Genomic DNA, 18,251 nt, shown 5'->3' with positions numbered 1-18,251 from the left:
GTCACTGGGCACTGCTGAAAAGAGCCTAGCCCCATCCACAACACCTCCTGCCTTATAAGACCCCTTCTCAATCTTCTCTTCTACAGGCTGAACAGCCCCAGGTCTTTCAGCCTTTCCTTATAAGGGAGATGCTCCAGGTCCCTCACTATTGTTGTGGCCCTCCACTGGACTCTCCAGAATTCCCTGTCTTTCTTGAACTAAGAGCCCAGAACTGGACACAGTACTTGAGATGTGGCCTCACCAAGGCAGAATAGAGGAGGATGCCTTTTTGGTCACAAGACTGCACTGCTGGCTTATGGACAACTTGTCCATTGGGATAACCAGCTCCTTCTCTGCAGAGCTCCTTTCCAGCAAGCCAGTCCCTAAACTGTACTGATGACTGCAGTTATTCCTCCTCAGAAAGAAGCTACCTGTATCTCTGTAAATCCTACTCATCAGAAAGCAAAAATGTGGCTTGTATGATGTACAACATTGCCTGTTCCTACAGTGTACCGTGAGAGAACTTTCAGAAAAGCAAGGTCCTGGGAGGGAAAAGAGGGCTGTTTAGTCATGCAGTCCTAAATGTTCACCAATATCTTGATGATGTATTAAACAAAGGTTTAAAACTCCTTTCCAGGAGGTTAAAGAAAACACTGATTTGCTTGCAGCATAAAAACAAGTTTTATAAAATAATTTCTATATATGGCTTTTTAATGGTTTTGACCATAACTTTATCACAATTGTCGGGAACAGCTTAGGACTTTACAGTGCATGATCTGCTTATCTTATTATGCTGAGTTTCCTTATAATAATATGTAGACAAACTAATATATCATACTTAACAGCTTTCCTTTGTGCTGCTTTTCCTTTCATATTATTGTCACATTTTTATTTGTGAACACAAGAGAAACACCTAGAAGTTTTAACATGCATTACGTAAAATAGTCTTATAAATTGGCTGTGGATATAAGAAAGTGATCTTTATTTCTTTTTCATGAGTGTTTCCTTCTACATTCACATTGTACTGCTTTTAAATGTTATCCTTCCATGATTCCCACCTGGAAATGCAATAATCCTTCAATAAGCCTTAGTCAGACATGGGATATAGTGTTACAATGCTGCCTCTTGATTTAATCAACTTCCAAGGCCTCAATTTAGTCAAATTTGGTGCTGGATTCCACAGGCATTCCTGCATTCCCATGGCCTGAAGGACAGCAATTTTTTTTATCAGGTAAGAAAAGTCATGAATGGAGGTGGCTTCTGCCTCAGAAACATGCAGTTACATCATATAGCAAGCAATCTTCTTTTGAAAAACTTCAGGTTTTAAAAGCCATTTGTGCTGAAAACACAGACTGCTCAAAGGTTTTTATGAAAGCAGCATGCGAACAGCCAGTGGCTTTGAGCGCAGTCTTACTCCTGGAGCTGAGCAGTTTGGTCTCTCTGGGCCTCTGACTGTGCACGTGTGTGTACCCTGACATTAAGGTTACTAACAGTTCAATAAGGGATTTACTTCTTTTATTCTCCACTTCATTTAAATACACCATTTCCTTTTTTTTTTTTCTTTTTTTTTCTTTCATCTCAAAGATTTTAGCTGGAAAAAGTCCTGAGAATGACAGGATGAATCTGTACTCCCACTGACAATATGTACTGTATCAGTCTCTGCTAAAAAAGCTTATGTTGAGCCATTGCTAAATGTGTAATGTGACACAACTTGTCCTCACTGACACCTCACTGATCCCACTGAGGACAATAGAATCCTTAGGTTTAGCCAAGGACTAACTCAAGCTGAGGCATACTACTATGTGAAGTACAATGCTTTGTGCTCTTATTTTCATATCTCAAATAACATAAGATTGCACACTGTAACAATAACTTAGGTGGAGCACAAACTAGCAGTGCCTACTTATGTATGTCTATAATCCTTTTAAACAAAAAAAATACTAAGTCATTATTTGATAAATCCACTTGATGAAAGATGGTGAAAGGCGTGAAGCTAGAAAAGCTTGTCAGATCAAGTTCAGAAAAATGAATTCTGAAAAAAATGCTAGCAGAATCTTAGATAGTAAATATATCAGCAGACATACTAATTAATTTTTCATATTTGGATCAGGTAAAAATTTGCCTTTGGAACTCAAATGCAGTGGTGCCTTCCTTAGTGGCCTTAGTAGACATGATAACAAAGTCACTATATCATTTTGATGGTGGAATACAAATTATGCAAACATGAAGAAAATAAGAGAATACTTTGTATTCAGGCATGGTTTCTGTGGCTATGTGAAAAGGCAGAATTTTTTTTTTCTCTCTTCTCTATTTTCTTCAAGTGAAGATTTCTTAACAGAATAGAAAAACATTCAGCCAACAAATGCATGATTATCCATGTAGCATCTTGCATTTCTGTAGTAGTCTTTGTTAACTATCATCTCAGCAATACAGCCTTGCAAATCTTAATAGCACAGGAGAAAATATATTTCTGCCTCACACATGGTAGGAATTAAGAAGAAAAGACATAATGTAATCAATCACAACTCATACCAACTCTTCTAAAAATTTATCTCAATCATAAGTAACTAGAGCTGTGAAACATTTTGCTCTGTTGAGGTAGCACAACTTGCCTCAGGCTACCTCCAGGGTTATTTCCAGGGGTATCTCCAATACGAATATATGGGCTGTGCAGATTCCTAAATAAACCTATCATTCTCTCTTGGCTAAACGCAATCCAGGACAATCAAGATTGTGACCTATGAGCTTCATTTGCATTCCTAAAGGTAGATGAGATGAATTTGAGACTTTGAGTATATTCAAGTATGTGCTGCTTCCCAGCTCTCTGTGTTCCGGATAGAGATTTATCCTGTTTTCATTCCAGTTAGTCATGAAACACAGATTAAGAAAAAGACCAGTATTCATTTGTCTGATAGAATTCTCCCTCTTTCTCTCTCTCTAACACAAACACACACACACAGTTTGCTAGTATTTGAAGTTATACACTGTAAAACTTAATCTTTTTCAATTATGTCATATTGCATTTTCCTGACTGCAAAACCTCCCCTCCCAACACATATCAATCAAACAGCCAGACACTTAACTGCTTCTCTTGGACACACCAAATAAAAGGCTCCAAAGTGTTATTCTACATTGTTTCAGGCTCACAGAAAGAGCATTTTAAAAAAATATGAAAACAACAGAGGAAAAGCTGCTACTGTAATCAGCAATGGTTGAAGGCATTTCCTGTATTTTGCTATCAAACCGGTTGTTTTTTCCATTACATGCTAAGTGAACTTTACTAAGGTCAAGACACCAAAGAAAAACAGGATCAGAATATATTTAATCAACCAGAGTTGACTACTTTAGTCTCTTTCTTTCAGATGTTTAGTCCTGGATCTCATCCCATGTCTCCAATTTTCTCCCTTAAATCACTGACGCATATGTCAGGCCCTTCAAATTCCGGATTAAGATGGTTGTTTTCAATGGCATTTAACTTGTTAGGCTTACACTTATCCTAGCCTAAAGGTCAATTAGCTTCACGTTGTGTGACAATACCAATATTGTTTTAGCATGATATGACTACAACAGAGGAGACAGATTTTCATTCACTGTCACAGTACTGGGCCAAAACCTTCCCTTTTAGTTGGAAGCCCATTGTTTCTATAATGCCACCTATTAAGATCAAGTCAAGATTTGAAATGATTATTAAATAAAAGTTGAAGCTACAATATCATACTTTAATTTGATCCAACTCTGTACATCATTATCATGCTGTCATACATGCTCTACATACAAATGGTAGGAAGGTATATAGCATTCCTATTCTATTCTCTGCCCGTATTCTTTCTCTGGAGAAAAGTTGTCCTTGTTTCTTCAAGGAATGCCAGATGACATTTTTCTATCCGTTAACATGACACAACTGTCGAAACCTCCCTCAGAAATGACCAGTGCCAAATGTATTGTTGACCAATTGAAGGGAGAAGGATACCATGTTTTCCCAGCAAGTAAGAAAGCCCCATGCATTGGTCCAATTTTGTATAGAAAGGAGAACATTAGCCTGCCTGAGCTTTGTGATAAGACTGAAAACTGACTCATTCAGCCTTATTAACTACCCACAGAACAAAGAACTCAATAAAGGCCACTTGGTGCTAAAGATGGCCTCCAAAGCTCTCCTTAAGACCTGCTCTTTCCTGCTGCCCACCTTCTTTCTAGATTTGAAGCTTTACAGTTTCTATTTTTAATTCATCTGAAGCTGTTTATCAAAAGAAACTAATGAGACTCAAATAAATCCCCATTTTTCAGCCACAGGGCTGAAACTTCAGCATGCTCAAACAAGATAAAACACAGTGAAGAGGAAGAACTATTAAAATATTAGAATCATATGCTCATAAAGGGTAGTACAGATTTTATGCACCCTCAATAATACTTATTCTGCGCCCTGTCAGGATGAGATTAAACAATCGTTCAGGAAAAAAAGAAACTTTTGTGATGCTGGAATCCAACACTGTAATTTGAGTTTATTAAATTTCTTTCATTTCTTTTCTGAAATATCTGTCTACACCACAGACTTATAAAGAACAACATTTTCAAGGAGATTTTTTTATTTTGGCAACCATAACACTGGGCATACAATAAAATGGCCAAACATAGGTGACAGGGAACAAATCCTGAGCAAGACATTAATGTGCCAGCATGAATCTACATTTCAGCTCATTTCTTTACCACACAAGGATCTCTGCAACTTTATAATGCATTGAAAGAATAAAGGAAAAGAATTGCTGAAGGTTTTTACATAGATTGTCTCTTTCTATAAAAGAAACAAGTGTATCAGAATTCTCTTCCTTGTGCTCCCAAGGGTGTCCCAGCAGGGAACAAACACAGCTCCTAGCAGTAAGCAGACTCCTGTTAAAGCTCCATATCACGTTTCCATGGAGTAGAATGCTTTCTTAGCCAGAAAAAACCCTTTGGTGAACTTTTGTACAGACACTGATTTTTCCAGCCTCACTTTGGCCTCAGTTCAGCCTCTTGGGTCTTTTTATGGAAAGCCTTTCCACAGGGTAGTGCTTGTAATATTACGCAGCATGGACTAAATAACTTATATAGCATAAATGAAATGATGTAACTCAGCAAGAATTTTGCTTCTAACAAAATGCTTACTTATATGGAACCACTCAAGCAAAAGATTGTAATAATTTCTGCTTCTATTCTGATTTCAGGAGCATAGTTTACATGCCTGAACATCTTTTTACCCAATCACATGATCTGAATTGGGGAAGATTATGCAGACTCTTAATTTAAAACTTTTTCTAATCCTACTGTATTTATAAAGATCACAACAGCAGCAATCAGAAAAAAATAGATTTCTGCAGAAATTCCTGTGAAACCAGCTAGTTAAATCTATTCTATTTTTATTCATTTAAAAGGATTCTTTTATATAGATATATTTGTCTTTCAAATAGCTAATTTTCCATTATAGTTGATAGAAAATTGCTGCCATAGAGGGATTCTGGGAAAACTAAGACAAAACTTTATTATTTGTCTGTAAAGTATGATGAAGATGCCAGAAAAAAAATGCCAGTTACTTTCTCTTCCTTGTTAATCTATACATAAAATAAACCTCAGTACCACTTCAAGGTGGAGGTCACAGAAGCTTGTGATTTGCTCTAATGGTCCAAACTGCAGCTCCAAATGTCATTTTGATTCATAATTAAAAGAGGGTTACATATCTTATGTCTTAAGATACACTTTTCAAACTACAGTTGCGTAGTGAAAACAAATTATTCTCCCAGCACCTCTGACAGCAAGCTGTACAAACTCCCCCAGAAAATCTCTCTGGGCAGGAAGCTCCAGCTCCAGCGTTGTTCAAATGCAGCACAAATAGCTCCCCCAGTGTCCTCCTGAAAACAATTTCTCAGGAACACTTCTTTGGCTGTAGTGCCAACAGTATCATATCAGCACTAAAAATCTACTCATATAAAAGAACTCACTATTTCTAATTAATAGAAATGCTATGCAAAGGCGAGTCAAGTGGGTTATTCCCATGAAAAACGACAGGTCAAGACTTAGGACATATACAGGTTATTCACTTTTACCAACATTAAGGTTAGCAAAGAGTGCTGTGCCAATTTGCCTTTAGTTGTAAAACAGAGAGGCTACACAGTAGGGTTCAACAGTCTAGCCCAAATGAAAATAAAGAGAGGTAATTCTGAAAATAAGATTTGGAGACTGAAATATGATTTTAATCTCTACTGTTTGATACTTACTGAGTAATCATTGCATGTAAATACTGACTTCAGCAGAATTACAACATAAACTGTTCACCAAAGCAAGATATTCTCAGACAATTTCTTCACATTAAGAAAAACCAAACAGCTGAATTTGAGCCTGAGAAGCTAACTTCAAAACCTGTGTGCACCTATCCAATACAATAATACTTCAGAGTCCTGCTAACCAGATTCTTTGCTCCAACAGGACCAGAAATTACCATGTAAATCTCTCAGATATTTACGTGGGCCAAGACTAGAAAGAAACCTAATTATACATCTCACAGATGAACTGTATGTAACAAAAAGTTTCATTACATTATACAGTTCAATAAAGTCTCTTTGCATCCTTTTGACAATCTTAAACTGACTGCACTGAGTACAATTCAATTCCACTGTAAAATTGCTTTGCTTTTCTGGTATCAGAAGCAGCTATTAATGTAAATGAGAATCTTGTTTTTTTTTTTTTAAGAGGTAGTTTTTTACACAGCAGTAGCAGGTTCTATATATCCATGTCAACCTACAACCAAATTTATTACAGATTTTTGTTATGTATTTCACTTTCTGGATTCCAAATAAAAATACACAGACAATTGAATCTCAGAGAAAGATAATAATCAAAACACAGTATAAAACAAAATGAGAGGGACCTTGCCATCTCACAAAGACATGCATACAATGAATTAAGCTCGACTTTGGCATACTGAGGAGCAAATGAGGATCCTAGCTTATGGTCTCTGTGGCCCATTTGTAGCATTGTGTTAAGACTTGAATAGTAAATGAAATATCAAAGGGCACTACACTATGATTAACGTCCAGTTTGGGCCATTACTATCCACCCTGCCCCAGCCATCATCCCTTCCACTTTCTTTCACAGTCCCATGCTACTATTGCTGTAAGAAGGTGAACATAACTGTGTCTGATCCTATAAATAAGATGTGTAAAAAATAAAATACTTTTTTTTTCTGTGGTTTGATTTGGGGATTTTAGTCAAGGTTTCTATCAGATTGGGTTTATACAAAGTATTATCGTGTCCTAACTATGAGTGCCCATATCCAAGACAGTAACTACTTACGTCTGAGATTTATCAATAGATTTGTAAGTTTCAGCTTAGTAATATCAGCTAATATTTTGTTGATGTTATTACATAGAGAATTTCCAGCATGCTGTTTCAAAATTTCCTCAGGCTCTTCTGCTCATGCACAGAACAACTATGCAATTCTTTTCCTCTTGTGTCATCCATAAAAACACAAAGATTTTATTCTACTGCTCATGTATCATATAATATGACCTTGTGGAGGCTGTCAAAGGACAATCTTCAGCCTTGTAGCAAGTGGTATACTTCTGACCTGCTGTCTGCTTCCCCACTTCATAATTCAAGGATCTTTTTTATTCAATTAGGTATTCATAAATGAGATTTGGGGCCTCTTTATAATGATAACATAGAATAATAAACTGCACAGTCCCCTTTGGATTTATTAGAAATTATTAACAAATAAAGTGGTAGACATTTGGTATGCCTTTTTTATTTCCTCAGTATACAGTACCATAAACACTTGCTGTCCACTTACTGGCGGTTAACTTTAGGTAAATATGTACTCAGGCAGTTTCTAAACTGCATATTATTTTTGCTCTACAAGTACTCCTTTAGAGCTGTTTCAGATTTATTGATGTTTGGAAGCTTTTAAATATCCATTACCCACTTCTCTGACTGTAGCAATTCAATCTGACTCATTATTTGTGTTTGTTAGAATATATTTAGGCATTTTTTAAAATGGGTGTTAATAGACCGTAGGATCTCCCTTGGAAACCTTATAATAAATCAAGTAAATAATTGCTGAAGTGCTATAATGTTTACTTGTTGCAACTTAATTTAATACTTAATATTCCAGGTTTTGCACACACAAAGTTCTTCTACTCAGATTATTAGTCAGCTAGCTTTCTTTGTTTCTTTTTCTTAGGGCATTTCTTCTACGTTATTCAGTTTCATGCCAAAGTGCAACCATTCCACATGCTACACTGCTAAGCCTTCTCATCCTTTCCTCCCTTCTGAATGGTAATCATACACCTAAGACTGGAATACTTCATGAAGAGTATTTTTCCAGTTTTTACTGTCAAATCAACATTACAATATACACAACTGCACGTACTATTTGCATTTGACATACTTTGAAGAACTGTATTTTCTGACACTTTCATACATCAGAAGGAGTAAATTAAAGCCTAGAGGAAAAGATACACCTATGTAAGTATAGGCATTATTTCTCCCCCCTCTTTCACTGTTGTTTTGCAAGACTGACTAATGGAAACAAATTCCAGAAGCAAGAGGCAAGAAGTGAATGTGTATCTGGCAAGTACACTGGAAGAAGTCACACTGGAGCTTCTCCTTATACATGAATATTACCTTTTTTTTTTCTTTTCAATAAAAAACTTTATGTTGTCAAAGTAAGCAGTCTGCTTATTTTTCACTTATCAGGTTTGTGAGGCCTACCTTCCATCTTTACATTTGTTTTTCAATCTGGCCACAGCAGGAGAACTGCCCTGCCTGGCTCCATCTGCCTCTGCATGTTTCAGGGTTCAGATAGTCCCAGGCCTCCTGTAGCAGTCGCAAGGAGAACAGTCCCTGGTAGAGGTGAACAATGTGTGCAGCCCAGACAGCAACACTTAACTGAAGCTATGACAGCAGGAAGATCCCTTTCTATCACTGTATTTTTGCCCCTGGCTGCTGCTCTGGGCAGTTGCGTGTTCGGAACCACTGACAGCAAAGGACAGGACAGACATTAATTTTGCCACAGGAAAGCAAGCTGAGTGCCTCTTTACACTCCGGACCTGGCACTCTTCAGCTTTCAGGTGAATTTCGGCACACTCCTGACCACCTGATCTATTTTGTTCCATTTTCTGATTCTCTGGTTATACTGCACCTAGTCTGTCCAAGGTCCTTCTGATGTAATCCCAGTACTGTTTATTCTAGTGGCAGCAAAGAGTTTGAAGCACTCCTCAAAATGCTGGATTCCTTACTGGCTGCCTTTTCTCTGGTTCAGCTCATTTGGACATTATATTTAACCTCCTAGAGAGCAGTATTATTTCTGTTCTCTTACATAATATTATGAAGTTGCCAGCAAATTGGATGATTTTAATATTTTCAAAAGTTTCAATGGTTATACAGTTATGTTGCCATTCTGATTAGCCTAAATTCTCCTTTTCCATAGCTATTTGCAGGGATGAGCAAAATAATTTTTTGTTTTTAAACAACAGTGAGGACTTCTATTTCAAAGTAAACACTTTTGTAATGATTAAAATTGAACCAAAGGGTCCTAAATCATACAGGAAGCTGCACAACACCCACATATGAGTAGTCTCACAAAGTCAAATCAGCCTATGAGTACGGTGATCTGCATGCAGAGACGTTTGCTGGAGCAGTGTCTAAGAGATAAGCTGTTTTATAACAAGCAGGGAGTGCAAAGTGGGGGGAAGATGGGTTTAAGAGACAAAATGCAAACCTTGAGCCGAATACAGTGAGATTCTGATCGAAACATAGAAGTCATATGTAAATGCCTTCACCAAAATGTGTCATCCAATTTTTTTTAAAGGTGGTTTAGTATATTTAAAATTCTAAAAATGCTAAAGAGATCTCCTTGCAAATTTTCATCTAACATTTTGCCTTCCTCTCCAATTTTTCTGTTGCATCCCAACAGTATGACAAACACTCTATAAAATGCTTGTCACCTTAGAACCACATTTGCTGTGCCCTTTTCTGTATTACTGTGAGACTTTGGCAGAAGCAGTTAATAGCATGCAAAAAGGCAAAGCCTCACCCTTAACATGACATAGTTTCAACACCGCTGCAACTGAGTTATAGAAATATTTTCCATTGTTTGAAGACAAACATGACTGAAGGGCACAGCAAAATTCAGTCCTAACATTTGTCGGTTTGTAGCAGAATCAAATTTAGGAAGGAACTTCAGAGTTTTAATGCAAGGAGAAGCAAAAACATTCTTTTCCTTCTCTTGGAAAATTGAAGATTGTGGCTTTGTTTGGAACCAGTGTAGTGTTTCTGGAGAAACAAAACTATGCCTCAGTGTTTTAGGGAAACTGCAGGGATTGCCTTATGTTGGTACATTTCAGTTTTACATGTGCTGTAACTCTCGTGATTTTTATTCTGTATAGGCTTCCCTCAGTTAAGATCTTCTTATCAAATGCAGAAAGATAACACATTTTTTCCTGTTATAAAAACAAAAGCACAAACATCAATCATCTAAAATCACTGACATTTATCCAGAAATAAATATAAACATGCTCTATAGCATTTAGCTGCCATTATCAGCTCAGAAGTGCTGTTGGCCTTTCTACTGAGAGTACCGGAACATGGCTGCCCTCGCTGGAATGTAAACTTGGCATTAACTCTGGCAGATTCCCACTCCCCGCCCTCTCTCATTTAATATTAACCCACTCCTATACTGTTATCAGAAGGTAAAGGTCATAGCTTTATTTACAGAATACAGCACTATACAAACGGTCATTAAACAAGAAAATCTTGCATCAAATAAACATGAAGCAAAAAAACAATGCTGACCTTGCTACTGGGAACTCCCCCTGGAAGTACCTTGTCATTCCCCAGATGAGATCAATGTTGCTGCTCTGCCCTTCTAACTATTTACTGCCCAGCACTGCTCCTCTGCATACCCGACTCCTACGCAAGCGCCAACTAAGGACTTTCTTATGTTACAAAACCAGGAGAAATTTAGAAAGCATTTTACTGTTGGCAAGACTGCAGGGTTCATATCCTATTCCCACAGTCTTTACTCATTCTTCCACAGCTGGAAACCTTGTCAAAGGCTCTCCTATCCAGCAGCATCCTTTAGCACAAAGCAGAAGCTAGGCAGATGGCAGGGTGGACTCCCTGGGTCCGAATGCCAGAAGCCTGGGAACCAACCCTTCTTCCTGCTTCACATCTCCCTCAGCCCAGCTCCTCTCCACCCCAGCCCACTGCCTTTTCCTGCGGGAAGACATCCTGCTTATTTATGCATTTCATGACTGCTGGTTTGCCTAGACCCAACAAGAAAAAGTGCAAAGAGGCCACTGAACAAAATCCCATCAGAACTCCCACCTGGTTTGGGAAACTTGGACCATACAGAGCAGAGCACACAAGTACCCTGGGCCACAAATCTGGCAGGAATAGTCAGCCCAGTAGTGCAGCTTTGGCAGCAGTCCCTGGGTGCTCTGGGACTCAGCCATACATTGCGGTGCAACTCACGCCTTGCCTCCTGCTGTCATCAAAGGGGATGGAAATAAGTTGCTTATTGCTCACTTGAGCCAGAAGTAAACTAGCTTCTCTGTAGCAGAATCTTGCAATGGGCAGTTTAGGAGGGGAAGGGTCAGATTTCAGAATATTGCTGCACTTAGGTCTGAGTATGCTCTGTGAGGTACACGGCCTTTCTCGCCCTTGTTCATAGACCATGGCTCAAGAAGCAATTTAATTGTTTAGGCTAGCAGCAAGATGATCTTTACATACTTACAAGCATGTTCAATATGCTCCCTGCCTCCTAGTTTGAACTCTGTATTTTAAAGAGTCAAAAAGTGGGGGGAGAGGAATTTTATTTGGTCGCTGCCATTCAGAAATAACACAGTGAGGTAACATGGGAGAATGACAACTTTTAAGGTGTTAACCACTGACCATGCAACATTTTCATCAGTGTAAATATAACTCCTCGTTACTTTGCCAAGGTTGCACTGAATCATACGACCAACACTGAAGTCAGACTTTCTAAATATTCTTGTTTCAAGTAAAAACACACTAATGAAAGTGCTTTTAATTTTAGGTAGTTCTTCTCACTGAAACACCAGTGTGTGCTGATGGATGGGAATGCTGAGGGAACTGATAATCCAAGGAAAAATTGAGTTAGTGTTCAAGCAAGTTTTTAGGGTATTTGTGTAAAGAAAAAAAAAAAAAAAGCCTGGAGGGATTAAAGGATTGGCACCAGAATATTAATATTCACTTTCTCCTCAATTTGGGGTTAATATATCCTTCATCGCAACCAACACACCAATTACGGAGTTCACAGAGCCTCAGAAAGCTACAGCAAGTTACAAGATGGATTGCTACTTCATATTGTTGAGTAACATGATAACCCAAAGTTCTGAATGTAAACTCCTCTATAAACCGATGCTGGGCAATTTGAAGGCAATGTCTTCTCACAGACCTTATATTTGAAACCAAAAGAGTCATGGAATCATAGAACTGTTTGGGTACAAACAAACCTTTAAGATTATGTAGTTCCAAGCCCACTGCAATAGGCAGGGACACCTCCCTCTAGACCAGGTTGTTCAAAGCCCCATCTAGCCAGGCTTGAATGCTTCTGGGGGGGACATTCACAACTTCTCTGGGCAACCTGTTTCAGTGTCTTACCACTCTCACAGTAAAGAATTTCTTCCTAATATCTAATCTAAATCTGCCCTCTTCCAGTTTAAAACCATTTCTTCTCCTTTGTTGCTACATGCCCTTAGAAGGTGTCCTTCCTCAGCTTTTTTTGTAGGCCCCCATCAGGTACTGGAAGGCCTCTATAAGGTCCCCCTGGAGCCTTCTCTTCTGCAGACTGAAGAGTCCCAGCTCTCTCAGGTGGTTCTCTTAGGGGATCTCACGAGAACAGAATAGAGGGTCAGAATCACCTCCCTTGACCTGCTGGTCACGTTTCTCCTGATGCTACCCAGGATACAAGGTATCTGCTGCAATCTGATATTGCCAGATCATGTTGAGACTTTCATCAACCAATGCTCCCAAATCCTTAACGTCAGGGCTGCTCTCAAGTCATTCTCCACCCAATCTGTATCTGTACTTGCCCCAACACAGGTGCAAGACCATGCATTTGGCCTTGCTGAATTTCATGAAGTTGGCATGGACCCACTTCTCAAGCCTGTTCAGATCCCTCTAGATAGCACCCATTCCCTCTGATGTATCAGCTGCCTCACTCAGATTGGTGTCATAAAGAATGAGTTAAACCAAAGTAGGTGACACTAGTTTTCCAGTCAAGATATTTTTAATCCTCTCGGGTAAACTAAAATTGTTTATATTTAGTTTCCTTGTTCTGCATTTCAGAGACAGCATTCCACAGAATTATTTGAATGGTCTTGCATTATGCTAGAGGTCACCATGACATGCAAATGTTGGCCACTGAAACAAGATTTGCAGTACACTCAGTTATTCCATCTATCAAATATTAACAAGGGATGCTGGTTCATGTGTTCAAGAGCTGGTGCCCCATCCTCATGCTGATGTTGTTGCCTGGGGAGACAACAGTTCTTTGCATGTATTTCAGGCCAGAATGGGCTGTTGCATCACCTCACTTGGAAATGAGAGCCAGAGTCATTCATATGAGAATTCCTCTACTCAGCCCAACACTTGCAGGTTAAGTGAGAATGGGTCTCATTTACACATCCGTGGGATGTGCACCGCAATGCAGTATAGGGTCAGTATAAGAAGAAAGTAAGGAAGTGGTGTTTTCTTAACACCCATTTTGGCATATCTTCCTTGTGTGAGAAGATACATTAAGCTGATGATCACACCAGTCTCCAGAGACAGGTAACAGGGAATATGGAACACAAACTTTCTTCATTGAGTTTTAAGTCCAATTCAGCTTGTAAGCAAAATGAGATTCATTGTCTTGCCCTTAATTCCTGAAGTTTGGATACATTTTTACAGAGTGGTGCAATCCCACAACACAAACAATGACAGCTAGAAACAAGAGACAGAAAGTTTTGTTATTTCTGATTGACTCTACCTGTACTATCAGGCCCAAACTTGACACTTGCCTGAATAATGCATGTCAGATGAGAGAGAAGGTGGAAGGGATAAAGTTTATCTATCATGCAGTATGAATATAGTAACAGCAGAATCTTTATTTATAAAAATTGTAAGTTTAATCTTTACTTCCAATATAAACTCCATAAACAAAAGGAAGGTGCTTAACTGCAGCCAGAACATGGATAATTGGATAAGCCTGAGAACAGCTGTGCCAGTTGCTAAGATGTGAACCTACAGAATAATTTCTATTGCCAAACAGGGAGCTGGCTTTCTCTTTGAACTTCAGGGGAAATGAGGATAAACTAGTTATTAAAAAAGATGATCATTTAGTATCATCATAGCATTTTCTAAAAATCTAGCCAACAAGCCAAAGCATGAGCTAAAGCTAGCTATTTACTTCCAAAAATATAACTATGTTTAGTTCCAAACAAATACTTCCACATACATGGCTGAAAAAAGATCAGAAGCTACAGCAGCTATTTTGAAACCTGCATTTCCATCAAACATCTTAGTTTATTTATATATTCCCCATTTTCCTTGAAGTATTGCCCACATAAGCACCATTTCCCACTTTGGAGAATAACCATTAATTTCATACCACAATGTTTTTTCTAGAGATATAATTACACAGAAGACAAGTATTCTTTATTAAAATTTCTGAAGGCAGGTTAGGTAGTTATGACTAGTAGTTATTCAAGGGCATAGTTTTTTTTTTTCTTTTTTTTTTTTTCTCTTCCCTTGTTTGCCAGCTAATAGAAGTTTAGGAGATGTGGAAGAATGACTTGATCCCAATGCATTTTTCATATTGTAATAAGTGAGGCAAAGAGATTCCCAATAATCAGTCCAAAACTGGACATAATCATGTCCAGGTCTAAAAGCCTGTGGCAAAACAGAATACAACTACATGTATTCTTAAAGTTCTTCTTGTTGCTTTTTACAGTCGCTACTTTCATTCTACAATACATGCTATTTCTCTTCTTTTGCCTCTTCTGATATTACACCCAATATAATATGCCACATGCAATTTTTGTGTTTTTTTTTTCTGTAGCATGCCAAAGACATGTCAGCATAGTTTCTGAATCAGAACTTGAGAGAATCTTATAAAGTTTAAAGCACTGCTTCACCATAATGACATTTTTCTGGGGATCAAAGTATTTTGAATTTAACAAAAAGTCACAGAAAGAACACACACACCAGGTGACTCAGTGCAGCCAGAAGTCAACACAGTAGAAGCTACACATAAGACAAGGAGAAATGGTGAGAGAAAAGAGAATAAGAGGAGTGAAAAGAGGAAAAGTTAAAGGATGGGAGAAGGGAAGGAATAAGAATAATAAATTCATAAAAAGACGTTAGAAGGTAATTTTACCAATTTGAATTTTGTTTCTTGCTGTTTCAAAGAAATCACTGCACTGCACTGACTGCTGATTACAAAGGGTCTAAATTCCAGCTTTCAGAAAGAGAAAATAAGCTCAAGTCTTTTCATTGAAAAAAAATCCTCAAAATTCTTCACTTTTTAAAGCCTCCAACTGATCCCTTCTAGTGGATACTTAGAAAATTTTGAAATTTCCACATTCTATTATCTAAATGTACAAATATATAGCTTTGAAAATAAATGCAGAGAAGGAGCAAGAAATATTCTACAGGCAAGAAAGGAAAAAATGTATTGGTTATTCAACACTTGAAAATAAATGTATGTCAAAAGGTAGAGAATTAACTCCAACCCATCACACAAACATCATACCAGTGTTAATAAAAGATCGCAGTATCACAGAACTATAGGGGATGAGAGGAACCTCTGCAGATCATCTAGTCCAACCCGCTGCTAAAGCAAGTTCCTTACAGGTTTCACAGGAAAGAATTCAGATGGGTTTTGAATATCTACAGTAGAGAAGATTCCACAGTCCTTCTGGACACTTCTTTCAGTGCTCTGTCACTCTTCAAGTAAAGACATTTTTCATTATGCTTGTATGGAACATTGTATGCACCTGTCTGTGTCCACTGCCTCTTGTCCTATCACTAGGCAACACTGAAAAGAGCCCAGCCCCATCCACATGACTCCTGCCATTTTGATATTTATTGTAACTGTTTATGAGACCCCCTCAACTTTTTCTTCACTAGGCTGAATAGCCCCAGAGCTCAGCATTTCCTCATGAGGGAGATGCTCCACATCCCTCAACACCTTGAGTCCTTCTGATGGGCTCTCTCTAGAAATTTCTCATCTTTCTTAAATTGAGGAGCCCAAAATTGGGGGGGAAGATGAAGAGCTAGTGTAGGTTTTCTAAAGAAGACTAAATTTTGACCGAAGGTCTGTTTTCACAGTAATTCCCATTTTCTTTACACGATTCAATCTCCTGATGTTTTTGATGTTTCTGGAAAGGAGATTCTTTTTCTGGGAAGTTTCATCCCAGTTGGTAAGAAAGCGAATGGCTTCTTATTGAAGTTGCTGCTTAGTCCTGGTTATCAAACATTTATAATTCACTTTTAATTTCTAATACTTTTGAAAGCAGCATTAACATGAGTCCTGGGATGTGACAAATTCCATATCCACATCCTGATGCTTCTGCTTAAGAAATGTCAGAATGTCTGTCCTATCTCAAATAAAAAATGATCACCCAGAAGAGGGTAAGAATACAAAAATTATTCAAATTTATTTACTAAGGTAGGTCAGACTTCTGTCACAAAACCTGTAAACCACCCTGTTTGCGAAAGCCTGAATTTCTCATGAGCACTGACAGTCTCCTGACAGCAAACAAAATGAAAGAAATGGATAAAATGTCAAGATAAAGGACTTACCAGTTGCATTGACAACAGATTGAAATTTTTCAAAGTGATCCCTTATTTTTAGTAGTAAAATACCTATACCTAAATACATTCTTCATAACACAACAAAACCACACTTCTTTTTGCGTACACACATGCTCAAGATTTGAGATTTGTGGGGGTGGGGGTTCAAATGGATGTGGGTTACTGGCAAGCAAATCAAAATAGTCTGCAGAGAGCCACTTCCTGCTGGTGACTAAGGCTTCACCCAAACAGTCAAAAGGAAGGGGCATACGTAAAGCATTGCAGACTACTATCCCGATTGTATCAGAGTGAAGACAACTAGGACAAACAAACTCAGGAAGTGGCAGGGAGTTAGAAAACGAGAGGAAATCTATGGCACGGAGAGGAAAGTAAAGAGATTACACTGATCTGCAGAAAGGTCACCTCTGGTTCACAATGTGCCAAGCTTTTTCAAAAACGTTTTATTTGTACTATAATACAAAACTGGCACACACAGCTGGCGACCGCTGCAGAGGCTATTCAAATGTTAACATTCTCAATGATAAACAGCCAAAAAAGTTCTATGTAAGCAAATTGGAACAAACAACTAATCTAAATCTGGTTGCTAAGAGACAGAGGATTTTAGCCAAAACCAGCCCCGAGCCTCAAGAATACTTTATATTTGACAAAAAAGTACCTGTAGATGACGCCATGTTGGTGAAGAAACATGAGTGCTGATGTGACCTCTGCTGCATAAAAGCGGGATCGAGGTTCGTCAAATTTGCGTGAGCGCTGGATTTGAAACATTAGGTCTCCTCCATTTACATATTCCATGACGAAAAAGAGGCGGTCCTGAAATTAATTAAACAGTGCTATTTAGCTAATTTCTTTTAGTCACACAAAGGACTGCTCTAAGCTGTACTTGAGGCAACTGCAGCATTTGCGTCAAGAAATGAAAGAAACAAAAGCTATGATTCTGAAAAAGCTAACACCCAAAGCCTTCAAACCTAAAGAAAATGAGACGATCTCAAAGTGAAATGACAAAAATTGAATAGAATCAAAATGTATTAACAAGCAATATGCACACACACACCCCTCCATGCATCAACAAGTAATAACACAGACCCTTAAATGCTGCTGCTTGTTCTTTAATTCAGCCTTAACAATAAAGAAAGTCAATTTCATCAACTACTGAAGAGCTTCAGAGGAAATTTCAGGGTCCTTATTTCTTCTGTTATCTCTTATCAGCTAGCTACTTTGTCTACAAAATATCTTTCTCAAGTTATGTAAAAATGAAATAGAATGGTTAAGCTATAGAAACCAGTGCTGCCAATCCCAAACACACTCATATAACTTTTTAAATTGCCTCACACTCTCATAAGGCACTGAAATATAACTACACCATTAAAATATATATTGAGTTCTTTTTATTTACTTCTGATCCTTATCACTTCAGAGTTAATGGT

General features: G+C 38.1%; 1 protein-coding gene across 1 annotated transcript in view; it reads right to left on the bottom strand.

The window, feature by feature from the left end:
- Window positions 1-18,251, bottom strand: part of PRKCE (protein kinase C epsilon) — a 275,101-nt gene that overhangs the window by 34,922 nt on the left and 221,928 nt on the right. The window contains exon 11 of the mRNA XM_031594662.2: window positions 17,483-17,637. Coding sequence (XP_031450522.1) covers window positions 17,483-17,637 — 155 coding nt within the window. The remainder of the gene's footprint in view (window positions 1-17,482; window positions 17,638-18,251) is intronic.

Source organism: Phasianus colchicus, chromosome 2 (assembly GCF_987193195.1).
Source record: "Phasianus colchicus chromosome 2, bPhaCol1.hap1.1, whole genome shotgun sequence".
Classification (NCBI taxonomy): domain Eukaryota; kingdom Metazoa; phylum Chordata; class Aves; order Galliformes; family Phasianidae; genus Phasianus; species Phasianus colchicus.
Note: the sequence above shows the minus strand (reverse complement) of the source record. Positions and strands in the feature narration are given on the sequence as shown.